A 20,608-nucleotide genomic window follows, 5' to 3' on the forward strand; every position below is an offset into this window, starting at 1 on the left:
AGATCTCTGGATGCTGTGCAGTAAATCAGCATGGTCTTCTGACTCCCAGTAGCTTAACAAAAGTATTTTTTAAAATATTTGTTTATTAGCTTTCTCACTCATAAAATATAAATACAAATTTGCTGCCTTTGAGATGGCCCCACTGTGTCTCTGGTGGCCAGATTCCAGAATCACTAGCCTGTGATAACTCAGAGTAGATTTGTACTTGTACGCAGTGCTATTTTTTTAGAAAAAGAGGTGCCGGAACTCACCATGAACTAGGGGTGGAGGAAGGAGGGTATGGTGGGTGCGGTGCGCCCCGGGTGTTACCACTGAGGGGGAGTGACAAAATGCTGGGCGGCACTCACTGCGGGGCCTGCAATGTGCCTAAGCCACACGTCTCTCCTAGGAGAGACATGGTGGCTTGGGAGCGCACAGGCTCCGTGCTGCCCAAACGGTCCGCCTGCTGCCTCCCCCTCCCCAGCTGTAGGGTGGCTGAGTGGGAGGAGGCAGGCAGACTCTGGAGGCCCCGCAGTGCACCCCGCCCCTATGGACGGCTCGCCCTGCCCCTGGCTGCGCCACCCCAGGCGCTCAAGCGGCTTCCTCCGCCGCTGCCATGAACATCTCCCATTTTCTCTTATAATGGCAATGGGGCTTATCACACACGCAGCCCAACAAGACAATTACAAAAATCCACCAACAGCATACAAATCAATATGGCTAACCTGACCCAAAGCACACACCCGCCCCACTCACACATGAAAACAAAGACCACCACAGCCAACCACAAATGAACACCCATACCCTAGGCCAACCCCAACCTCTCTCACCACCAAAGGAACACAAGTGAGCAGCAAAGAACCTGCACAAGCAACGCTGACACCAAACCCCACATATATTAAATAAAATAGGAACATCATCACCCCCATCCTTCCCCCCCACCTCTTTCCCCCTTTTCTTCCTAATGTCTCAACAAATGAAACTGATTTGTAAAAATTTTACATGGGGGGGGGGGGACGAGAGAGAGAGAGACATTGCACATACTTTTGTAAATCAAGGAAATCTTTAATAAAAATACATTTTAAAAAATAATAATGGCAATGGGGCCCAGCTGAGAGGTGCTGGAACTGAGTTCCAGCGAGTTCTGGCTGAAAAAAGCCCTGCTTGTATGTGCAGGTTATCCCAGCGTAATTGCACAGCATATTGTCCTAAACAAAAAGGACAAAAGGGGGCACAGATCTGCATTTATATGTATAGCTGTAAATTTAGAAACAACTATGGTGGGGAGGAAGATTGTGACTGGTGCTCACAGCTGATGGGCAACTTCAGAGCCTTCAGTCTCCCTTCTTAGGGTTCTTTAACAGGAAACATTCAGCCAGATAGCCTTCCAAATGAAGGACACATTCAGGCAGAGGTCTGTCTTCTGGCAGCCCTTCAACTAGACGTCTGTCGTCCGTAAAGCAGGACACCTGGGCACCCTAGTCAGCTTAAACATAAGTACTACCTCACCCGACCATACTGTGGATAAAGCTGTCAGAATGTTTTAAGTTTACACAGTGAGATGGCGGCCCTCCTTACGCATGTGGGGCTGGAGAATGATGTTCCTTTAGCCAGAGCTCAGATGGAAGAGACACTTTCCATGCACAGCAGCTACTACTGCTAATAACTCCTGCTCCTGTAAACACGCCTGACCTCTTTTTGACAGTCGCTAATAACACTGGTGGAGCATCGACAGTGCTATAATTACTCTCAAAAATATGGCCATGTATATGTGACCTTGCCTTAAGACCCAGGCTGAATTTAAAGCAGTGACCTCAAAGGGAAGGGCTCTGAGGCTTTTAACGAAACCCCTGCGCAATACATTTCCCCCTGTCAGGATGTTGTAATCTAAACAAACTCCTGGAAGGTTTCGAGGCTTCTGAGCTTATAGGGTGGTAGCCATCAACCTCCGGTGAAGATTGTGGGCCCATTCATGCATTGCGCTCCTCAAATTTCAAGGAGGATCTTGTCTCTTCTTTTCTATCCCTGTTGGGATTTTAGAAAGCAGCGTCCGGCAGGCTGGGTTTTAATTATTGCTTTCCGTTCACTTGTTTCGCAGAGAGTCCATCTTTGCTCAGATACTTCTGTGTGACAGACTGTGCGTAAGACTGAAAGACACTTCAGTCTCCAAGGGAACTGCCTGAACTATGATAAGCTGCTTTTGCCCTCATTGGGGACACTCTTTTCCTATTACTGTTTTCACAACCTTAGACTTGATCTGCACCTCGGGTGACAGCTGCTTGTTTAATTGGCTGTCGCTGACATTCCTTCAGGGTTGTCACAAGTGTGGAGAGGCAATGCCCAGAGAGAGAGAAAATATTGCATGTATGTGCTGCGTGCCTGTGTGTGGGCCTGACAGGCGCTTTCTCATATTCTTTCTGGTATACCATTATTTTTCGTACCACTGCAAATGCATGAGGGGTGGGGAGCGGGATATATATATATATATGGTGTGATCACACACAGACCATGATACGGGATGAGAGGGATCATGTGTGTGTGTTTTGTGTGGAAAATGCCTTCCCTGTAGCAGAAGCACCAAACCGCGCCAGCATTTTCATTATGATTCCAATATTCCCGTTATCACAAAAGCTGGCAGTTTTAATGACAAACGGCTGTCATCGCATAAAGCATTTTAAGAACTAATAAACCTCTCCTGAATACCAGGGTGAATCATATTAGGGCTGAATTCCTGAATTCATTAGTAAAATCAAATAGTGTGTGGTAGGAATATATATTCTGAAATCTATTCAACGAAACTTGATTCTACGCTGTCGGGAATAACGTGGCGAGCAACTCTCTGTCTCCTGCCGTAGCTTTTCAGCCATCACGCAGCCTCCTCTGCCCTTTTGTGTTCCTAAGCCTGTAGATTTGCATATCATTTTAGATTTGCATATTTTAATTTTCAGGCTTGCTTGTATTTCACAGTTGACAGGTTGGTATTGCTTTTTCACATTAATCCCAGTCAGGTGCAGAAGTTAACGAAAAGGCAGGGTGCTTGTGGGTGGGTGGGGGAAGCCCCAGAAACCAAACATTTGAGTGGTGATCACTTTATATTTGTCAGCAGTTAGTGGTTCCTCATGTCTGATCCCTCATGCCATGCCGGCAATCAAACACTGAAGGATGATGCCTACATTGTGTGGCTACATTGAAATACTTTATTGTCACTTGTATACAGTGAGATTTCACATGTGTCTCCCCACCCTCACCCCATTGGGAATAGAGTTTGCTTTCCCATGGGCAAATGCGAGGCTGTTAGCATGTGTGCAGAAACAGAGTTTTGAGGTATCCCAAAATGAATGATGAGGCTCTTGTCTGGTCCATGGTGAAGGCCTTGCATGACCTGTTCACTGTCAGCAACCTACAATTCAGTCATGGTTTCAAAAACACAAACAGATGTTTTCACTTTTCCTCTTTGATTTGCCCCTCTGGAACAGGCCCGGGCCCAGTTTGTTCCATGTTTAAAAAACCCAGTACATTTTTTTTTAAATGGTTTGGCTCATGATAGTAACAACTTCCATAAGGGTAGTTTTAATAGTATGTTGCAGCAAACACAGCCAGGAGCTTTGTGACTCCTCTGCTGGTACAGTGGTACCTCAGGTTAAGTACTTAATGTGTTCTGGAGGTCCGTACTTAACCTGAAACTGTTCTTAACCTGAAGCACCACTTTAGCTAATGGGGCCTCCTGCTGCTGCCGTGCCGCCGGAGCCTGATTTCTGTTCTCATCCTGAAGCAAAGGTCTTAACCTGAAGCACTATTTCTGGGTTAGCGGAGTCTGTAACCTGAAGCGTATGTAACCTGAAGCCTATGTAACCTGAGGTACCACTATATAAGATTTTGAGGGGTACAGTGGACAGCTGCGGGCAATATGCACTCTTGAAGACCATCAAGCTTTGCCTGGCAATAGTGTAGGTCCAGTGCAGGGTCCCACTGAGAAATCAAAGAAATGCTATGTCACATGATCTACAGTTATTGTGCAACTGTCCTGTAGACCCTAATAATGCACTGAAAGGCAGGGTGTCAAAAATATAACAAGCAACATTTGTGTACTATATACAACCAAAGTGAGACAAAAAGCAGCAGCAGCAAAACTTATTCAATACATCCTTTCCTACTATCCTTAACATTCCCACACTTTTTGCAGTAAGGAAAGTGAAAGATAAATGTAGTAGAAAGTATGGTAAAACATTCCATTGACGGGAAGCTGCATAACCTCTGGACAAACAAATCAGGATAAATGCTCAATAATCAATATATTTGGAAGTGAGACTAGCGCCATGAGAACTCAGTTGACTTCTCTAGGAAGAGGGAATTAATTTTTAAAAATCAGGTTTGCTGTGTAGATTTGCTTCTAGAGGGGCTGACTATCCAAGTTCCCCCTGCTGATTGCAGTAGATGACATCAGAGTAACAGAGATCAAAGCTGCATTAAAGTAAGCAGTGAGCCAGGCACGATTGGAAGCCTGCCTTCTCTCCTTTAAAAAATGAAGAGTGTGCTTGGCTGCCTTTGCAAATATCTATTTCTATAAGGCCTGATAATGGAGAGAGCTTGGAGCTCGAAGGAACAATGTTCCTCAGTCCTATTCTGCAAAACCATCCAGTAACATGATTCAGTGGCCTTTCGCGTTTCTTTTCTGCGGTGGCTCTGGGAGAAAGAAGTGTGCAGTTTATCGGCTCCCACTGCTCTGCCACACTGTGAAACCAGACACCCCTTGAAGGGGCCCACGGCAAAGCATGAAAAGATTAATAAGAATATTGCTCAGCGTTTGGCGGGTAGCTATGGGTTACCTTGCTGCCGACTCGCATTACCTCTGAGTTTTCGCTGCATATCCAGCAACACTAGCTGTGTGTCCTCCTTATTGCTAGGACCCCAGAGCAAGATACCCAAGGTAGCTCATGTTTTTATATAAATAAAAGTCGTCCCTGGCAAAAACTTTGCAAGTGCTGTTCTTTTAGTCATGCAGAGACATAATAATGGAGTGAACCAATCGATAACTGGAGATATCGGTGGTTGTCATCTGGAGAAGCAATCTTGTATTCTGGAAAAGCGAGGGGCACTGATTACGCCCGGCTCTCTTTATATGGCACCCCTGGCATGGCATTCACCTTTGGGGAAACTTAAACTAGAACTTAATCCTGGCAAGAGAGAAGTACAGTTAGGTACAAATACAGCTGATTTGTAAGAGGTGGCTTAGCCTGTATACAGTGGTACCTTGGTTCTCAAACTGAATCCATTCCGGAAGTCCGTTCCAAAACCAAAGCGTTCCAAAACCAAGGCATGCCATAGAAAGTAATGCAAAATGGATTAATCTGTTCCAGACTTTTAAAAACAACACCTAAAACAGCAATTTAACATGAATTTTACTATCTAATGAGACCATTTATCCATAAAATGAAAGCAATAATCAATGTACTGTACTATATGAAATAATACAGTATTGTAGATGATAAAAAAAAATTAAAAAAATCTTACCCGCACTGATGAGAGTCATTGTTTGGATGGAGGGCTTCTATCCATTTCTGCAGTCACACAATCAGTAAGTAACTGAACTAGGTTCCACACAGTCACAAAAACAAATTAACCGAAAAAGCCTCAAAGACAAAAAGGCAAAATAGCAAAAACAAAAGCACCAAACTTAATCCGTTCTGGAAGTCCATTTGACTTCCAAAATGTTCGAAAACCAAGGCACAGCTTTTGATTGGTGCAGGTGCCCCGGGAAAAATAGCCGACAGCCGCATCGGACATTCGGCTTCCAAAAAACATTCAAAAACTGGAGCACTTACTTTCGAATTTTTGCTGTTTGAGTACCAAGGTGTTTGAGAACCAATGTACCACTGTATCTCTAAAGCAGGGCCAGGGAACCTTTTCTCACCTGAGATCTATAATCCTCCCCATGTAACCTTCCAGGTTCTGCGTGCTAGTAGCAGGACCCAAGCATCATTCCCCCCCACCCACCAGGCCCAGTGCAAACATGTAACATAAGCTTCCACCTGCTCAGTTTCATTGCATCCATACAAACACGTGAGCCGTGATAAAAAGCTTTTCTTTTAATTATGTTTTCTACCTGTCTGAAGTTATACTAGGCCAAATGGCTGCTAATCTACCATACCTTGCCCCCTTTATGTGTGCCTGTTTTAATATAACACCCAGTCTGAATAAGAGCCCCTCCAGAGATTATATTTATTGCTCATTTATGATGATTTATGCTCACGATTCTATAATGGTGGCTATACACAATTGCACTCTCAGTGCCATTTGCACTTGCCGTTATACTTCTTTGGCTATGATCATTGCATGCCCCGTAGTTTAAGGATAAAAAGCCATTACTTTTTTAAACTACAAATGTTCCGGTTCTCCTTTTTTTCAAGAGCAGCTTTTAATGGCTGGCAATGGGCTGTGGGGGGTAGGCAGGAGATATGTCAAAGTTGTCTTTTCTCCACACACATCCTTTCTAGTGCAGAAGCATCCCATGAGTGGAGTTCTGTTCACAGGAATGTTAAATCCAATCCTTTATGTTGCTTGTTTAGTCATTCAGTCGTGTCCAACTCTTCGTGACCCCATGGACCAGAGCACGCCAGGCACACCTGTCTTCCACCGCCTCCCACAGTTTGGTCAGACTCATGTTTGTAGCTTCGAGAACACTGTCCATCCATCTCGTCCTCTGTTGTTCCCTTCTCCTTGTGCCCTCCATCTTTCCCAACATCAGGGTCTTTTCCAGGGAGTCTTCTCTTCTCATGAGGTGGCCAAAGTATTGGAGCCTCAGCTTCACGATCTGTCCTTCCAGTGACAGAATGGAGAGGTTTGAACTTCTTGCAGTCCATGGGACTCTCAAGAGTCTCCTCCAGCACCATAATTCAAAAGCATCAATCCTTTATACATAACAGTAATTAATAATATACAATAAGCTGGTCTCTGTTTTGTAGGCTTGATGTGTGGTTTTTTTTAATTGACATGTTGTCTATTTTATATTGTATTTTAATTTCCTGTAGGCTGACATGTAGGTTTTTGAACCAAAAGCCATACGTTGGCCATTAATAAGTCATTGACTTAATCAAGTAAAACTCCACAATTGTGTCAGCTGAAGGAGTTGAAACAAAACCTGGATTTGAAATATTTCAGCCAATTATTTAACTGAAGGAATATTACAAGCTGTCCTTGTTTTAAAATAGTAGTTGCCAAATATACAGAATGCGGCAGTAAGACTGGTGACTAAGTTTTGCAAATAAGTTTTTTTCCTATTGTAAACATAATTATTTAAATGTTATTTTTCTTTAAAAGACTAAGCTTCTTGACCTCAGTATTACTCTGATTATTTTGAAAACAGAAGCCCTTCATTCCTCCAGAAAACAAAAGCCAAGTTTTATCATAGTAACTTAGTTACTATTGAACGTTTTCAAAATATTTTTGCAACTTCCTTCATTATCTCCAAAATGTCTACATAGAGAGAATAGTACTCACAGCCTGTCACTTTGTGGTGCTAACAAGGTTCTAAAAATATAAATGCTTTTGAAAAGGAGGTTTAATGCCATATTGTTGAGTACATTAATAGGCAAGCATGTTAATGAAGCAATGCAAATACTCATAAACCAATTCCATTTTGTGTTTCAAAACACAATTGTGTGCCATATCTTATGTTGCTTTATCAAACTCAGTAGAATTTCTTGCTCAAATTACTCCCATTATGGTATAAGAACTTACTTGCCTTGGGAACTACCTCTGCAAATCTATTTCCCTTTGGGTAGCAATTATAAGGAACTCTTAGTGACCCTTGTTTGTTCATACTGTATACTTAATTACAGGTGTTCCCACAACATTTGAAGCTACTAGTATTCGGGTATTAATGAAGTTTTATCTGTTGAATTGCCTCACCTTTTTATGAGAGATCCCTGGGATTAACAGACCCAAGAACATGAGTTTGCTTAATACCTATAGATACAGACTATAGAGGAGAACTTCATACAGTGGTACCTCGGGTTAAGTACTTAATTCATTCTGGAGGTCCATTCTTAACCTGAAACTGTCCTTAACCTGAAGCACCACTTTAGCTAATGGGGCCTCCTGCTGCTGCCGCGCTACCGGAGCACGATTTCTGTTCTCATCCTGAAGCAAAGTTCTTAACCCGAGGTACTATTTCTGGGTTAGCAGAGTCTGTAACCTGAAGTGTATGTAACCTGAAGCATATGTAACCCGAGGTACCGCTGTACTAAGGACTCCCCTCCCCTTAAAGTAGGGCATATGGCTACCCTGCTAGCAAGTAAAAAAGTGAGATATATCTATAGATATGGTATATAGATATATATTCCTAGAATCTGAATATTAAATGGAAAAAGGCAACAACAAAAAAGATAATCCTTAATTAGCATAATTTCTCATCTGTAGCAGGTTGTCTAGGAATTAGTGAACATTAGCATATTATCTGCTACGCTGGTTCAGGAGTGAGCATTTCAAATACTCAGGGCATTTCCCAGCATTGGGTAGAAGCCTGTTTGTGCACCACACTGCTGGGAAATGGGGGAGCCAGCCAGACTCCTGACAATAACATACCTGCGTCTGGTCTGCCTTGTTGTTGGGCAGACTAGGCTAGGTGTAATGCTTCTACAACCAAGCTTGGGTGGCGGCATCATACAGGGAGAACCAGAGGGAAGACTTCTCCTACTTTGTCCACTTTGGGCCTACGTAATGAGCTGAGGCCTGCAACTCAACTTCAGCCCTTTTCAAGCTGCTGGGAACGAAGCAGTAGTGATACAAGTGGAGGATGCAGCTGTAGTGAGAGCAATGGGAGAGGGAAGTGCCTGCGTCTGGAGATAGGGAAGCATAGATGGGCCAGATAGAAATTGCTGGTGTTTTTTTTCCTCCCTCTTCCCAACACACTCCCCACTACTGGTGCATACTATCCTGAACTTCTTGAGAACTTATGGAGTGAATGCCTGAACAGGGCTGCTGCCTGGGACATTTGTGTTTCCCCAGCATTCCTTTAGCCAAACACCCTCTCTTGGGTTTTAAATCAGTGGAGGGCAGGCTGTTAGTAGCCAGTGAAGGCTGCTTCGTTAGGGCAAATGGGGCACACACGCCCAACCTCATTCTGCCTTCAGGCAGTCCACACCTGCCTGCCTTCTTACCGCCAACCAGTCCAGGGGATGGCACTGGCTGTCAGCGTCATCTTCCTTAGCCCCTATACAACTCAACCAAAGTGGTTTTGGAGGACAAAAGTGTAAGTAGCTGTTTGCACCTGTCACTGGCTTTGGCACCAACCTCCTTGCCTTCTGCCCTACTGGTCTCACCAGCCACCACTGGAACTGAGAGAACGGAGCCTTTGGCAATGGTGTGGTGGTGTTTGGGGTCCCTTGGCAGTATGAGAATAAGCATGTTACAATGTTGGGGGTTGTGGAAGCATAGTTAATCAGGTTGTGAGATATTGTTGGTCCAGGCAGAGCAGCTTGTGTTTTTCTTGATTCTTTTAAAAGTGAGTTTCAGTTTGAAACACAATCTCTCTGCAGGCTCGCCTTGCTTTGAAAAGTGAGAACAGTACAGTGGGAGATATTTATAATTTCCTTGGCCTTTCCCAAGATGGTCATACAGATGAGAAGCACATGTTCTGCTCTTTGTGTACAGCAAACATCAAGCAATCTGGTGGCCAGAATAGAGTTGCAAGGAAAATAAATATGTAGACTTTCACTCTGCCATGCAGCACAGCAGAGCATATCTCTTCCCCTTTTTGTTTTGGCATCTTTTGCAAACAAGCAAAAAAAAAAGTCTTTTACATTTAAATATACAGTGGCACCTCGGGTTAAGTACTTAATTCGTTCCAGAGGTCCGTTCTTAACCTGAAACTGTTCTTAACCTGAAGCACCACTTTAGCTAATGGGGCCTCCTGCTGCTGTCGCGCCGCCAGAGCACGATTTCTGTTCTCATCCTGAAGCAAAGTTCTTAACCTGAAGCACTATTTCTGGGTTAGCGGAGTCTGTAACCTGAAGCGTATGTAACCTGAAGCATATGTAACCCAAGGTACCACTGTATAGTGAATATAGTGGGGGAAATTCTAATCTGCACTTCTCAAAGCAAACATGTGAACTGAAAAGCAGCTGTCCTCTGAAACTCACACTTCTCTGAATCTTGTAATGCAGTTATTCAACCCAAAACATGTATACAAGCATGTACATATTAGGGGAAAGTGTGCATTAAAATGCATATATTGGCAAAACTTAAACATTTGCCTAATATGCTTTTAAAATTTATCTTAGGTAAAATTACGTATAAGTCTACATAAATACAAGGAGAAACATGCACTGAAATGCTGAGAAATTGTTGTGTGTTTTTTTTAAAAGTGCAAAACATGTGCCAATTGAACTTAAGGATGGAAAGAATGAGTAGCAGAAATAAACCAAAACTGGCAGATTCAGCCATCCATCTAGAGCAGTATCATACCAAAGTCATAGCTTTCCCCCCAAGAAGTGTGCTGAGAGTTGTTAGGAGATTCTTGTTCCCCTAACGGAACTACGATACCCAGAATTCCTTGGGAAGAGGGATAAATTGTTAAACCACTCTGAGAATTGTAACTCTGTGGAGGGAATAAAGGTAAAAGGTAAAGGACCCCTGACAGTTAAGTGCAGTCGCAGATGACTCTGCGGTCGCGGTGCTCATCTCGCTTTACAGGCCGAGGGAGCCAGCGTTTGTCTGCAGTTTTTCCGGGTCATGTGGCCAGCATGACTAAGCCGCTTCTGGCGCAATGGAACACCGAACACCTCGAGTTACAAAAGCCTCAGGTTACAAACGCTTCAGGTTTACAAACTCTGCTAACCTGGAAGAGTTACCTCAAGTTTAGAACCAGGATGAGAATGGAAATCGTGTGCCGGCGGTGCAGCGTCAGCAAGAGGCCCCATTAGCAAAAGCACGCCTCTAGTTAAGAACAGTTTCAGGTTAAGAACGGACCTCCGGAACGAATTAAGTCCGTAACTAGAGGTACCACTGTACTTCTCTTAGTTCAATATGTGCTGTGCCCACTCTGCATTTGTAGACACACCTGCTCTTTGGCTGAGTGGGACTCTAGACCTCAAAGTTGTATCCTAACAGCACTACGGTTTACAATAGTACAGTCACCACCTATCCACCTTTACTTAATCCTTGCCTAATGCAAATCTCACAGCAATTCTTCTAAACCAAAATCAGGAGCAAAGTATGATATAGCAAAATGATAAATAAGGGGAGAAATGAAGCCAGAATAACTACTAATGCCAGGGGACAGAAAACAGGGTCAACGTGAGGGAAGATAAATTCTGTGATGGTAGCAGCTGGGGGCTTCCACAGTTTGGGCCAGTCTCAAAGAGTCCAAAATATTTTATGTGGGGAGAAGCAACAACTTTGCCACTGAGCTGACTTTTATATTCTGTTCTGTTCCAGCTTAGAAATCTCATTCTTTTTAAAAATAGCATGTCCAAACCATGTTTAAACAGTCAGGTTACCAACTTTTACTGTAAAATAGTCAGGGATGCATTGTCCATTTTATATATTAGTTGCTGCTGTTGAAGAAACAAAGATGTGCCGCTAACAATGGTTGTTTTTGTTCCTCATGAGCAATTTAACCACTGCATTGCATATACTTTACGCAAAAGTTGTGCAAAGAGCTCATACTGTTAACCTGTAATATATTCCTCTTTAGTAGATCTTCATACTTTGGATGGTTTGCTTTACCTTTTGTCTTCATAGACCTTGCTAGATTGGGTGCCTCTGCAGATGCATTTTATAAAATTAAGTTGTCTACATATACTTTAAAGAATGTGTTTAACTTAATGTGTAGCTGGCCCCAAGTCAAATGGAAAGGATCATCAAACAAAAAGGAAGGCAATATACTTATTGACATCCAGTAATGGTGTACTAAGTGGTTGTGCTGAAGAAGCAAACATAGTACTATATAATAAAAGCAGTATGTTGTGACATTCGTTGCAATCTGCATTTTACTTGTCCATGAATAATACAGGTGATTGCAGTGTAAGTATTCCAGAATGTTGACATTCCTGTTGACAACTCAGTTGTATTTGTACAGCTAAAGAGATGTGGAAGGGGAATTTGAGGTCTCCGTAGTTTTCTCTTGTATGGTTAGCGTAAACATCACTGTGCAAGCCAATAATGGATTTTAGCCTGCTCAACTCAAACTGATTCATGCTGTTTTGGATTACATTTTTTTAAGGTTTAAAAAATACAACACAGGTGCTGTGAGGATAGGAACATCCTTAGCTTTTCCATCTTTCAAAATTACAAAAGACTCAACACTATCAAGTCCACAGGAATTTAAATTTGTTAGGATGTGGGTTTGGGGAGAGCGTAATCCAGCAAACAATTATGCAGCATTATGTTATTACATACAAAAGCTACCTTACCAATGAATCAGCCTTTTAAAAACCTGTAAACTAATTAGAAGTGTCTGGTCATAGGTACTATTTAGCAAAGCAATTCACCAGATTGCTTTCTGTCCAGCAGTCTTTGGCCTCACTGACGAGACAATGTCCAACTTACATATTTATCCCCCACATTCCTAATTATTTCACAGCTTTTCTGACATCCATAGAGTGAAAACAGGCCACCTCCATGCACAAATTCCCCACTCTTAAAATGTGTTTACTGAAACAGCAACAACCGCAGTTCCATGGAGTTTTAAACAAAGGTTGCTTCCAGTTTGTTCAGAATTCATCCTGATTTGTTTGCACAAAGTTTGTGAGACGTTAGATGGCATTGGCTATCTATTGAGCTCTGGTTTGTTATAGGGCAATTCAACAACTGATGAAGAAGGGCAGTCTTCAGTCGCCACCTGCCATACCGCAGACAGCAGGGGCAGCTGAAGAAAGGACTTCCGAGGACAATCTCTGTGGATGGGCGCATTGTCAGGAGCAGGAATCAAGCGTACGTCAGCAATAGAAAAACACAGTGTAAGTGCAGTTAACTTTGTATTCAAAGAAAACAGAACAGTGCAGGCCTAGTGATGCCAGCAGGTCTTCTCCAATAAGGCAGTTGTGAGAGCTGAAAGGTTCACACCTTCCCACCACTCACTAAGGCTCCTGCTCTTCCCAAGCTATCGCAAACTACGTCTGTGCACAACCAATCTCAGCTCAGCTCTTTTCATTTCTCTGTGTTCCAGACTGGGGGTAGGGGAGCTGGCCACCACAACAGAAGGGGGGGGGAAGACTCCCTGGATTCTTGAGCCTGCCTCCATTCTGCCTCTGGATTGCTTTCTGCCACAGCCTCTTCCTGCTCACTAAACCTTGTTACCTCTTCAGCGGCTGCTCCCTCTGATTACCTCTCCCAGTCTGCTCCCTCTGATCACTCATCATCGTCCCACCACCAACCCTCTGGCTCTCAGCCTTCTTCCCTTGGGGGTTTCCTTGGGGGTTCCCCAGCTGCTGTCTCCCACCACGCAGCTGCATCCAGCCAGTCCATGACAGCAGTCCAACTGATACTTGGGTCCTAAGTCATGTAAGGGTTTAAATTGAGCTTAATAGCTGTCATAGTTTGCCCTGGCATACCTTGCCCTGAAGAAGGTGCAAAAGCAATAAACAAACACACAATAAACAAAAACACACAATCTTTTTTTTTCCAGTGATGAAAAATCAACAAGCATTGTGATTTTTTAATGTTATAGAGCTTCTTTGATTAAATGAGTTATTGACATATAGTACATTGGCACTGGGACTGGGTTTGACCTTTCTAAATTCCAGATTTTAGCATGTTGAAACAACAGTGAGGATGCTATCATGATCAGTTAGGTCAGCATGTTGGGAGGCAGGTGGAGGGATGATAAATGTCCATCCTGGGCTATAACAAATCTTTGCCATGTCCCTCTGTGGTCCTTTATACTGACCAAACTGGCTAAGAACCAGAAAGATCTGGCAATATATGCTAGTTTAAAATAAGGCAAGGCTAGGCTGACACAAGGAGGCTCCGAATCATCAGCCAGCACAAAGAATCAGGTTCATCCTCTTCTCCGAAACATGTTTTCTGTTCCTTATATATCCTTTAATTTAATCTTTTGTTAAACATGCCCAAATACTGTGCAACAGTAATAGTCTAATTGGTATTCACACTAACCCAAATTATAGGGCTGGCTCCAGCATGTGGCTTCTTTTTGCCAGTGACGATATTATTTATGTATTGTTTAAAAGGAAAGGGGGGAAAACAAGGAACTATTAATTTTTATACAATAGAGTGAACACTGGCAGTGTCACTTGGATTCCTGCTGGATTTTCTTGAGAACGCTTTCAAAATGTGCAAGCCAAATAAAAAACTGTACAGCTGCCATAAGCTTTGGAGCCAATTGAAAGTCTTTTTTTAAAACACACACACCAGATACTAGACACATGAATCTTTGTACTGATTAAAGAAATGATTGGCTATAAGTATTTTACATTATTTTAAAAGGTGCATTAGCTTCTTGATGAGAATGTTAAGTGATGTATTATGATCTAAATTCCTGTCTTATTTGCATATAAATTTGACAGGCAGGATGTGTGCATCCATAGTCATACACAAGATCTACATCCCATTTTATTTTACTATTTCATTCTAATATTTGCTTAAAAAGGATTATTATTTTTTCCTTTTTAAAGGGATGTGTTGTGAACTGCCAGGGAAATTCAGCATTTTAAGTTTATGTTGAAGTTTATTTAGGTCTGAGTTAACTCTATTGATACTACTCTGTATTACTTTCATACTGTTAGTTTGCAAATGAACCAATCTAATCTAATACACGAGAGCTGGCTTTCATGTGCTATCACAACTAGACACATTTCAAGTGACATGCTAAAAAGTCAAATCTGCCTGTGGCAGCAAATGCACACAACCAGTTCTTTATGGGTATGTAAGTCTCTGTATAGGCAAGCATTTCCCCACTATCTCATGCCCAGCTGGTTGTGCAAAAATGCATTAAGTACCAGTTATTTCAATGGAAATCACATTAAAATATGAACCAGAATCCGTCCCAGCCAGCATAGCCAATGATCGAGGATGATGAGAGTTGACCAACTGATGTGCTGATCATGTTCATTTCTTTGGCCCCTCCAACAGGATGGCCAGTCTTACTCAGGCTCAAGTGCCCTGAACTAGCTGAGGCACAGGATTGCTACTGGTGGTGTATGGTTTGGTCTAGTTATCTTCTCCAAATTATGTAAGAAAGGCATCTTGAGGAGGGGACCAAAGAAAGAAAATGCTGAAGAAGGTGGCATTAAAAAACAACAACACTTTCTGGAATGAATTAAGAGTTCCCACCTTTTCCCCAACAGCCCAGCCTTCCAGGTCATACCAGCTTACCAAGATTTTATAGGATGGAGTGCAATTGCTGGAACCCAAAAGGAAGAAGGTGGTTGGTGGAGGCGATAATCAAAATTATGATCGACAAAAGTAAACCTCACTCCTCTTGATCACGAGATATTTAAGGCTGAGGTCAGTGACAAACATCATAAAAGAGCAGTCTTGGTGCTCATGACACCACCTTATCACTGAACATCTTTCAGAAGTAACACAAGACTTTTCCTCTTGGGGTGCTTTTCATTGCTTAAGGCTAAGAGTGGCTAACTGAACCAACTGTTGTAGTCTGCACTAGCCCAGAAGACAGACAAGAATTTAAGGGTGTTTGTTATGTTAGCTTTGTAGCTTCTGTGCAGTGGCAAGACAGGCACCAAAGCAAAAAACTGCATGTTGGCTGAAGGAAATTGTCAAATACATTCTGTTTGAATTAGTATGTAGTTTTTATTTGTTAGTATCCAGTGCTATCATTTTGAGTATGTGGAAAGCTGCCAAGGTGCAATTTTTAAATATTATTTTAAATATTCTCTCTTTCCGGAGTTGATCAGTTTTCAAGTAAAATTCAATGCCATGCTTATTTTCAGTTTCCCTTTAATCACTCACCACCTATCCTTTCAAACACTTTGTTACCCAAATCACAGTTCTTTGGAAATCCACTCCTAAAAGTTTACAGAGACAAAAACTGCATCTTTTTTTGAGGGGGGGGAGGTGAAATACCCATCAATTTACCAGTTGCACCTTGGTTCTTCAAGGTGCCCTGGAAAGAGTACTTATGTGGAGGTGGTACGGGGTCAGTGAAGAAGTGGGGTGAGGAAGTAGTTTGCCACTTGTTTGTTCATTTGAAGACAATTCCTACTTGGACTGGGTAATCTCAATCTGCACCTCTCTGCTGAAATGAACAAAGGCTATGCTGGTCCAGTGCTTACTGGATGAGGCTGTAATCCTCTCATTCTATTCTTTGTCTTAAGGACCTGATTGGACAAACTGCTCTGAAGACCACAGGTATATCCGGGAAGAGCACTGGCCCCTTCAGGTCCTCAGTGACTTCTGAGAAATGCAGGCCTCTTAACACAGGTGTGTAAAAGTCTTTGTTCTTAGGTAAGGTTTCCAGAAAACCAAGTGTAGATTAAAGATGGAAAGGGTATGCCTTCCTGTTGTCATAATTGATTGGGAACAGAAGAATATAGAAAGTTAAATATCTCCCAGACTAGAAATATGTTCAATTGCCACTCAAAAATACAGATTGGAAATAGGGGGGTGAGGAATGCTCTATCACCAATGATGAAGGGTTTATAGAACTGGCTGATAATTTTCTACCCTTTCCAGAAGTGCTTCAGAATATCCAGGGGAATAATATCTGAAAGAGAAACAAGGGTGCCTTGATTAAAAACTCAACATGCTAAATACCAAACTACCATTGAACACAGAATTACGCATACTTAAACCTGCTGAAAGAAATCAGTGGGATTAAGTGCATATCACTCTGTGCTGGGTCATGGCCAAAGATGACACATGATACATACCAGTATGTTTATGAGGAATAAATCAAAGAGTTAGGATTTCATCTTAAGCAAGTATGCAACTATTAGGGCATCAGTCTTTAGTTAATTAGGTAATTGGTTAGCTCTATTAGCTAGAACATTTTAAAATAATAATTTGTGGGCCAATATATTAGGGGCACCCATTTTTTATTTTTTTAAAAATCAAAACAACTACTTATAAAAACTGTAAATGGGAAGAACCATCTTAGGAGATTCCTCCAAACATAGGGTGAGAGAGCTGGACTCCATGTGGTACGTCAACAAGGACTTTTCTCTGCCTTGAAGCTCCCACCACTCAGTTTCATTGGATGACTCTGGCTTTAAGTATTATGCAAGAGGGTGAGAAACATCTCTCTGTCCAGTTTCACCACGTCATACAGCATGTCATATACAGTACTGCTATCATGTTCCCCTCATTACCCACCTTTTTTCCAAAGTAAAAAACGTTTTTGCTGGCTGTGAAGGCCTCCCCCCCCCATAACAGTTCAAGCTTCAGGGCCCCCCAAAAAATTAGGTCCACCACTGCTCAAACCTTGTAACTTTATATTGCAGAATGGATTAGATGTCCTCTAGATATTAACAAGACAAGTCTATACATGTCCACTCAGAAGTAAGTCCCACTGAGTTCAAGAGAATTTGCAACACAATCCTAACAACTACTTATTCAATGGAATTTATCCTCAAGGAAGTGGGATTAGGATTGCAGCCTATGTTGTTGTTTTTTAACCTTCCACATCTTCTGTGCTGTGTATTATGGTCCTAGTCATTTGCAATTTGATGTTACTGCCTAGGAAATGGAACCATGTGTTTGGGCCTGTGCAGGGGTTGATTAGTTCTAAAGACATTTTACGCTGGTCACTATGTATCTGAATCCCTCCCTCCACTGGCCCAACTCTGCTTGTCCTGGTATAATATGTCAAGAAAAAGAATTACACATTCCCCTTCACCATTTGAAGAGGACAAATGTGAGTCTTCAGGATCATCACTAATAATAAATAATAAGAATACTATACAGTGGTACCTCGAGTTAAATACTTAATTCGTTCCAGAGGTCCGTTCTTAACCTGAAACTGTTCTTAACCTGAAGCACCACTTTAGCTAATGGGGCCTCCTGCTGCCGCCGCGCCGCTGGAGCACGATTTCTGTTCTCATCCTGAAGCAAAGTTCTTAACCCGAGGTACTATTTCTGGGTTAGTGGAGTGTGTAACCTGAAGCGTATGTAACCCAGGGTACCACTGTACTGCCCTCCATCCAAGGATCACAGGGTAGTTTACAATATATCTGAGGTAATTATGAGGCATACATAGTATTCACACCATTTTTAAAAAAAATGTTTGTCATTCGCTCTTTCTATCCAGAAAGAGGCCTTTGACCCTTGCTGTGAATCTTGCTTTCCTCCATTCTCACTGAAACCTGAAATTGTACCCTCTGCTCTATTACAGCTTTGCTTAGCGATGACAAAGAAAAACACAAGCATCCAAAGGCTTCCCTCTGGAGAATTTGCTTAATGTTGTTTGGATCCCTTAAAGATTTTACTTGGAGGAATTTACTGCTGTCTAACGATTCCCTCTTGGGCATGCAATCAAAGTATAAAAATGTGTCCCAGCTTCCCTTAGATCCCAGCACAAAGGTCAGATTTAAAAGCAGTGTGTGGCATTTAAGACAAAACAAAAATCAACAGACAGTAAGAAACTGCAAAGCTAGAAGCAGGACAGAAGCTAGTTTCTTAATGTTTCAAATGGCACTACTGTTGCCTTTTCTAGACAAAGAGTAAATAATTTATGAATGCAAAAATGAACAATAGCCTTAACTTCTCTAGGTGAAACTGCAAGGAAGTGGAAATATAAAATAAACAAGATGATATTTCAGTGGACCAACATCTGTTGGTGTGGGAGTATGCAAACCTTTGAGTAACAGAGAACACTAATACATTAACAATGTCTGAGTGCTATGTAAACAGAGAGTTTGCATAATTTCCCTCTTTCTGCTAGCAAATTGATGGTGTTCTCTCAATGAAACTACAATTCTATGCACACTTTCTTGGGAGTAAATCCCACTGAAACCAACAGGATTACTTCAGACTAAAAAGTCATGGGCTCAGACTATGTGCTTAACCTCCCCCTGCCAGTTAATATTGCACATCTTAAATCTTGAACACAAGATTAAAATAGACTGTCACATTGATCTAGCACAGGGGTCAGCAACCTTTTTCAGCCATGGGCTGGTCCACTGTCCCTCAGAGCATGTGGTGGGCTGGACTATATTTTTTGGGGGGGTGGAAGTAAACAAATTCCTATGCCCCACAAATAACTCAGAGATGCATTCTAAATAAAAGCACACATTCTACTCATGTAAAAACACACTGATTCCCAGACGGGCCATGGGCCGGATTGAGAAGGCAATTGGGCCGCATCCTACCCCTGATCTAGCACAAGGGTGGGGAAACCTATGACCCTCAAGGTATTGCTGGACTCCCATCATCCCCAGCCAGCTTGGCCAATGGTCAGGGATGTTCTGAGTTGCAGTTCAGCAACATCTGGAAGGCCGCACATACCTCTAGCACATCTGCCTACCAGGCCAGCATAATAAAATCTCTGACATCCACTTAATGATGTGCTCCGGTTTGGTGACAGAAGTTTAAGACACTGAACCATCGAAGGAATTTTCTTTTATGGGGAAATTCCAGGTCATTTAATTTTATTCAGTTTGCAGGTGAAACTTTCCCAGCTCCAACAGGACTAAGTTACAGAATGCTCTGGAAAATGCAGATGACCAGCAGAGGGAGTGCAATCACATGGCATCTTAACAATCTGGAAGGAGCAATGGCCTGGCATAGGGATGGCCAACTTCTTCCCTCTTTGTTAGCACAGAGCTGATTGGGAACCCATTCAATTAGGCGTTCCTGGAGGAGGGACTATGGGAGCATGATGGGTCCGTTCCACTTTAGGAGCTTATGACTCAGACAGGCAGGAAATTTGGAGGCTACGAAAGTCCAGAAACTAAGAGGAACGGGCTACAGCCATGTCCCTTACATCCTACTCCTCTCAATTTTCTTTTGTGGACAGGATAAAATCACATTGACAGCCAGACACTACATGCAATCCGTAGCCTAGCAAATCTAAAATCCTGGAGGGCTATTCCGTCTCCTCTGAGTGGATTTGCAACTGGAGTCCATTCCTCACATTTTCATTAGTGTCAAAAGCTACCCTCTCTCTGCAGGAATTGGCTATCCAGCCCTTTGTGGTGTGGTGGATGGACACTGTTCAGAAAGTGGTGTTACTGCCTACTTTGTGAACGTGCATCCTGAATATTGGGTCCAAAGACTTCAGGCCATCTAATAAGACTTCTAGATATAATCAAGTACCTTTGTGTACTCAGGAGTTGATTCTGTTAAAACCCTTTTTACCATCTGAGCAGCCCATCCCAACGCAGCCCACATCACAAATTGCTTTGGGAACTTCCCTCACTATCATATGTCATAAATGAAACTACAGCATCGTTTCCCACCCTTACCTGACTATTTCCTCTGGATAACAATTGTTAATTGTGTAGATATACTCTTGAAGAAGTGACCCAGCCTCTGCTTTTATCTCCTGAACCTTTTTAAGGCCTCCACTCGTTACAAAAAGGCGCCGTGCTTTGGAATCATGGGGCAGAACCTATTTAAAATGAAGCATATAATAGTAAGAAATTCAGCATTTCTTTCCAAAGGTTATTGTCTCCTGTGAAGTTTTAATATTGAAAGCAAAATTGAAGGACAC

The 20,608-nt window shown here is 42.4% G+C and overlaps 1 protein-coding gene and 1 long non-coding RNA gene across 3 annotated transcripts in view; one reads left to right on the forward strand and one right to left on the reverse strand.

Moving 5' to 3' along the window:
• The window catches only part of LOC309326162, a 31,538-nt gene extending 16,035 nt beyond the window's left edge, over positions 1–15,503 (forward strand). The window contains exons 3-4 of the long non-coding RNA XR_014150209.1: positions 12,777–12,938; positions 15,285–15,503. This is a non-coding gene — a long non-coding RNA (uncharacterized lncRNA). The remainder of the gene's footprint in view (positions 1–12,776; positions 12,939–15,284) is intronic.
• A 377-nt stretch (positions 15,504–15,880) lies between these two features.
• The window catches only part of SPAG6 (sperm associated antigen 6), a 49,721-nt gene continuing 44,993 nt past the window's right edge, over positions 15,881–20,608 (reverse strand). For both annotated transcript variants that reach the window (XM_081834664.1, XM_081834663.1), the window contains 2 exons: positions 20,361–20,506; positions 15,881–16,663 (listed from right to left, as the gene is read on the reverse strand). In XM_081834664.1, coding sequence (XP_081690790.1) covers positions 16,597–16,663; positions 20,361–20,506 — 213 coding nt within the window. In that variant the 3' untranslated portion in view covers positions 15,881–16,596. The remainder of the gene's footprint in view (positions 16,664–20,360; positions 20,507–20,608) is intronic.

The sequence above is a fragment of the Podarcis erhardii genome, assembly GCF_964252035.2.
Source record: "Podarcis erhardii genome assembly, chromosome: 12".
Taxonomy (NCBI): Eukaryota; Metazoa; Chordata; class Lepidosauria; order Squamata; family Lacertidae; genus Podarcis; species Podarcis erhardii.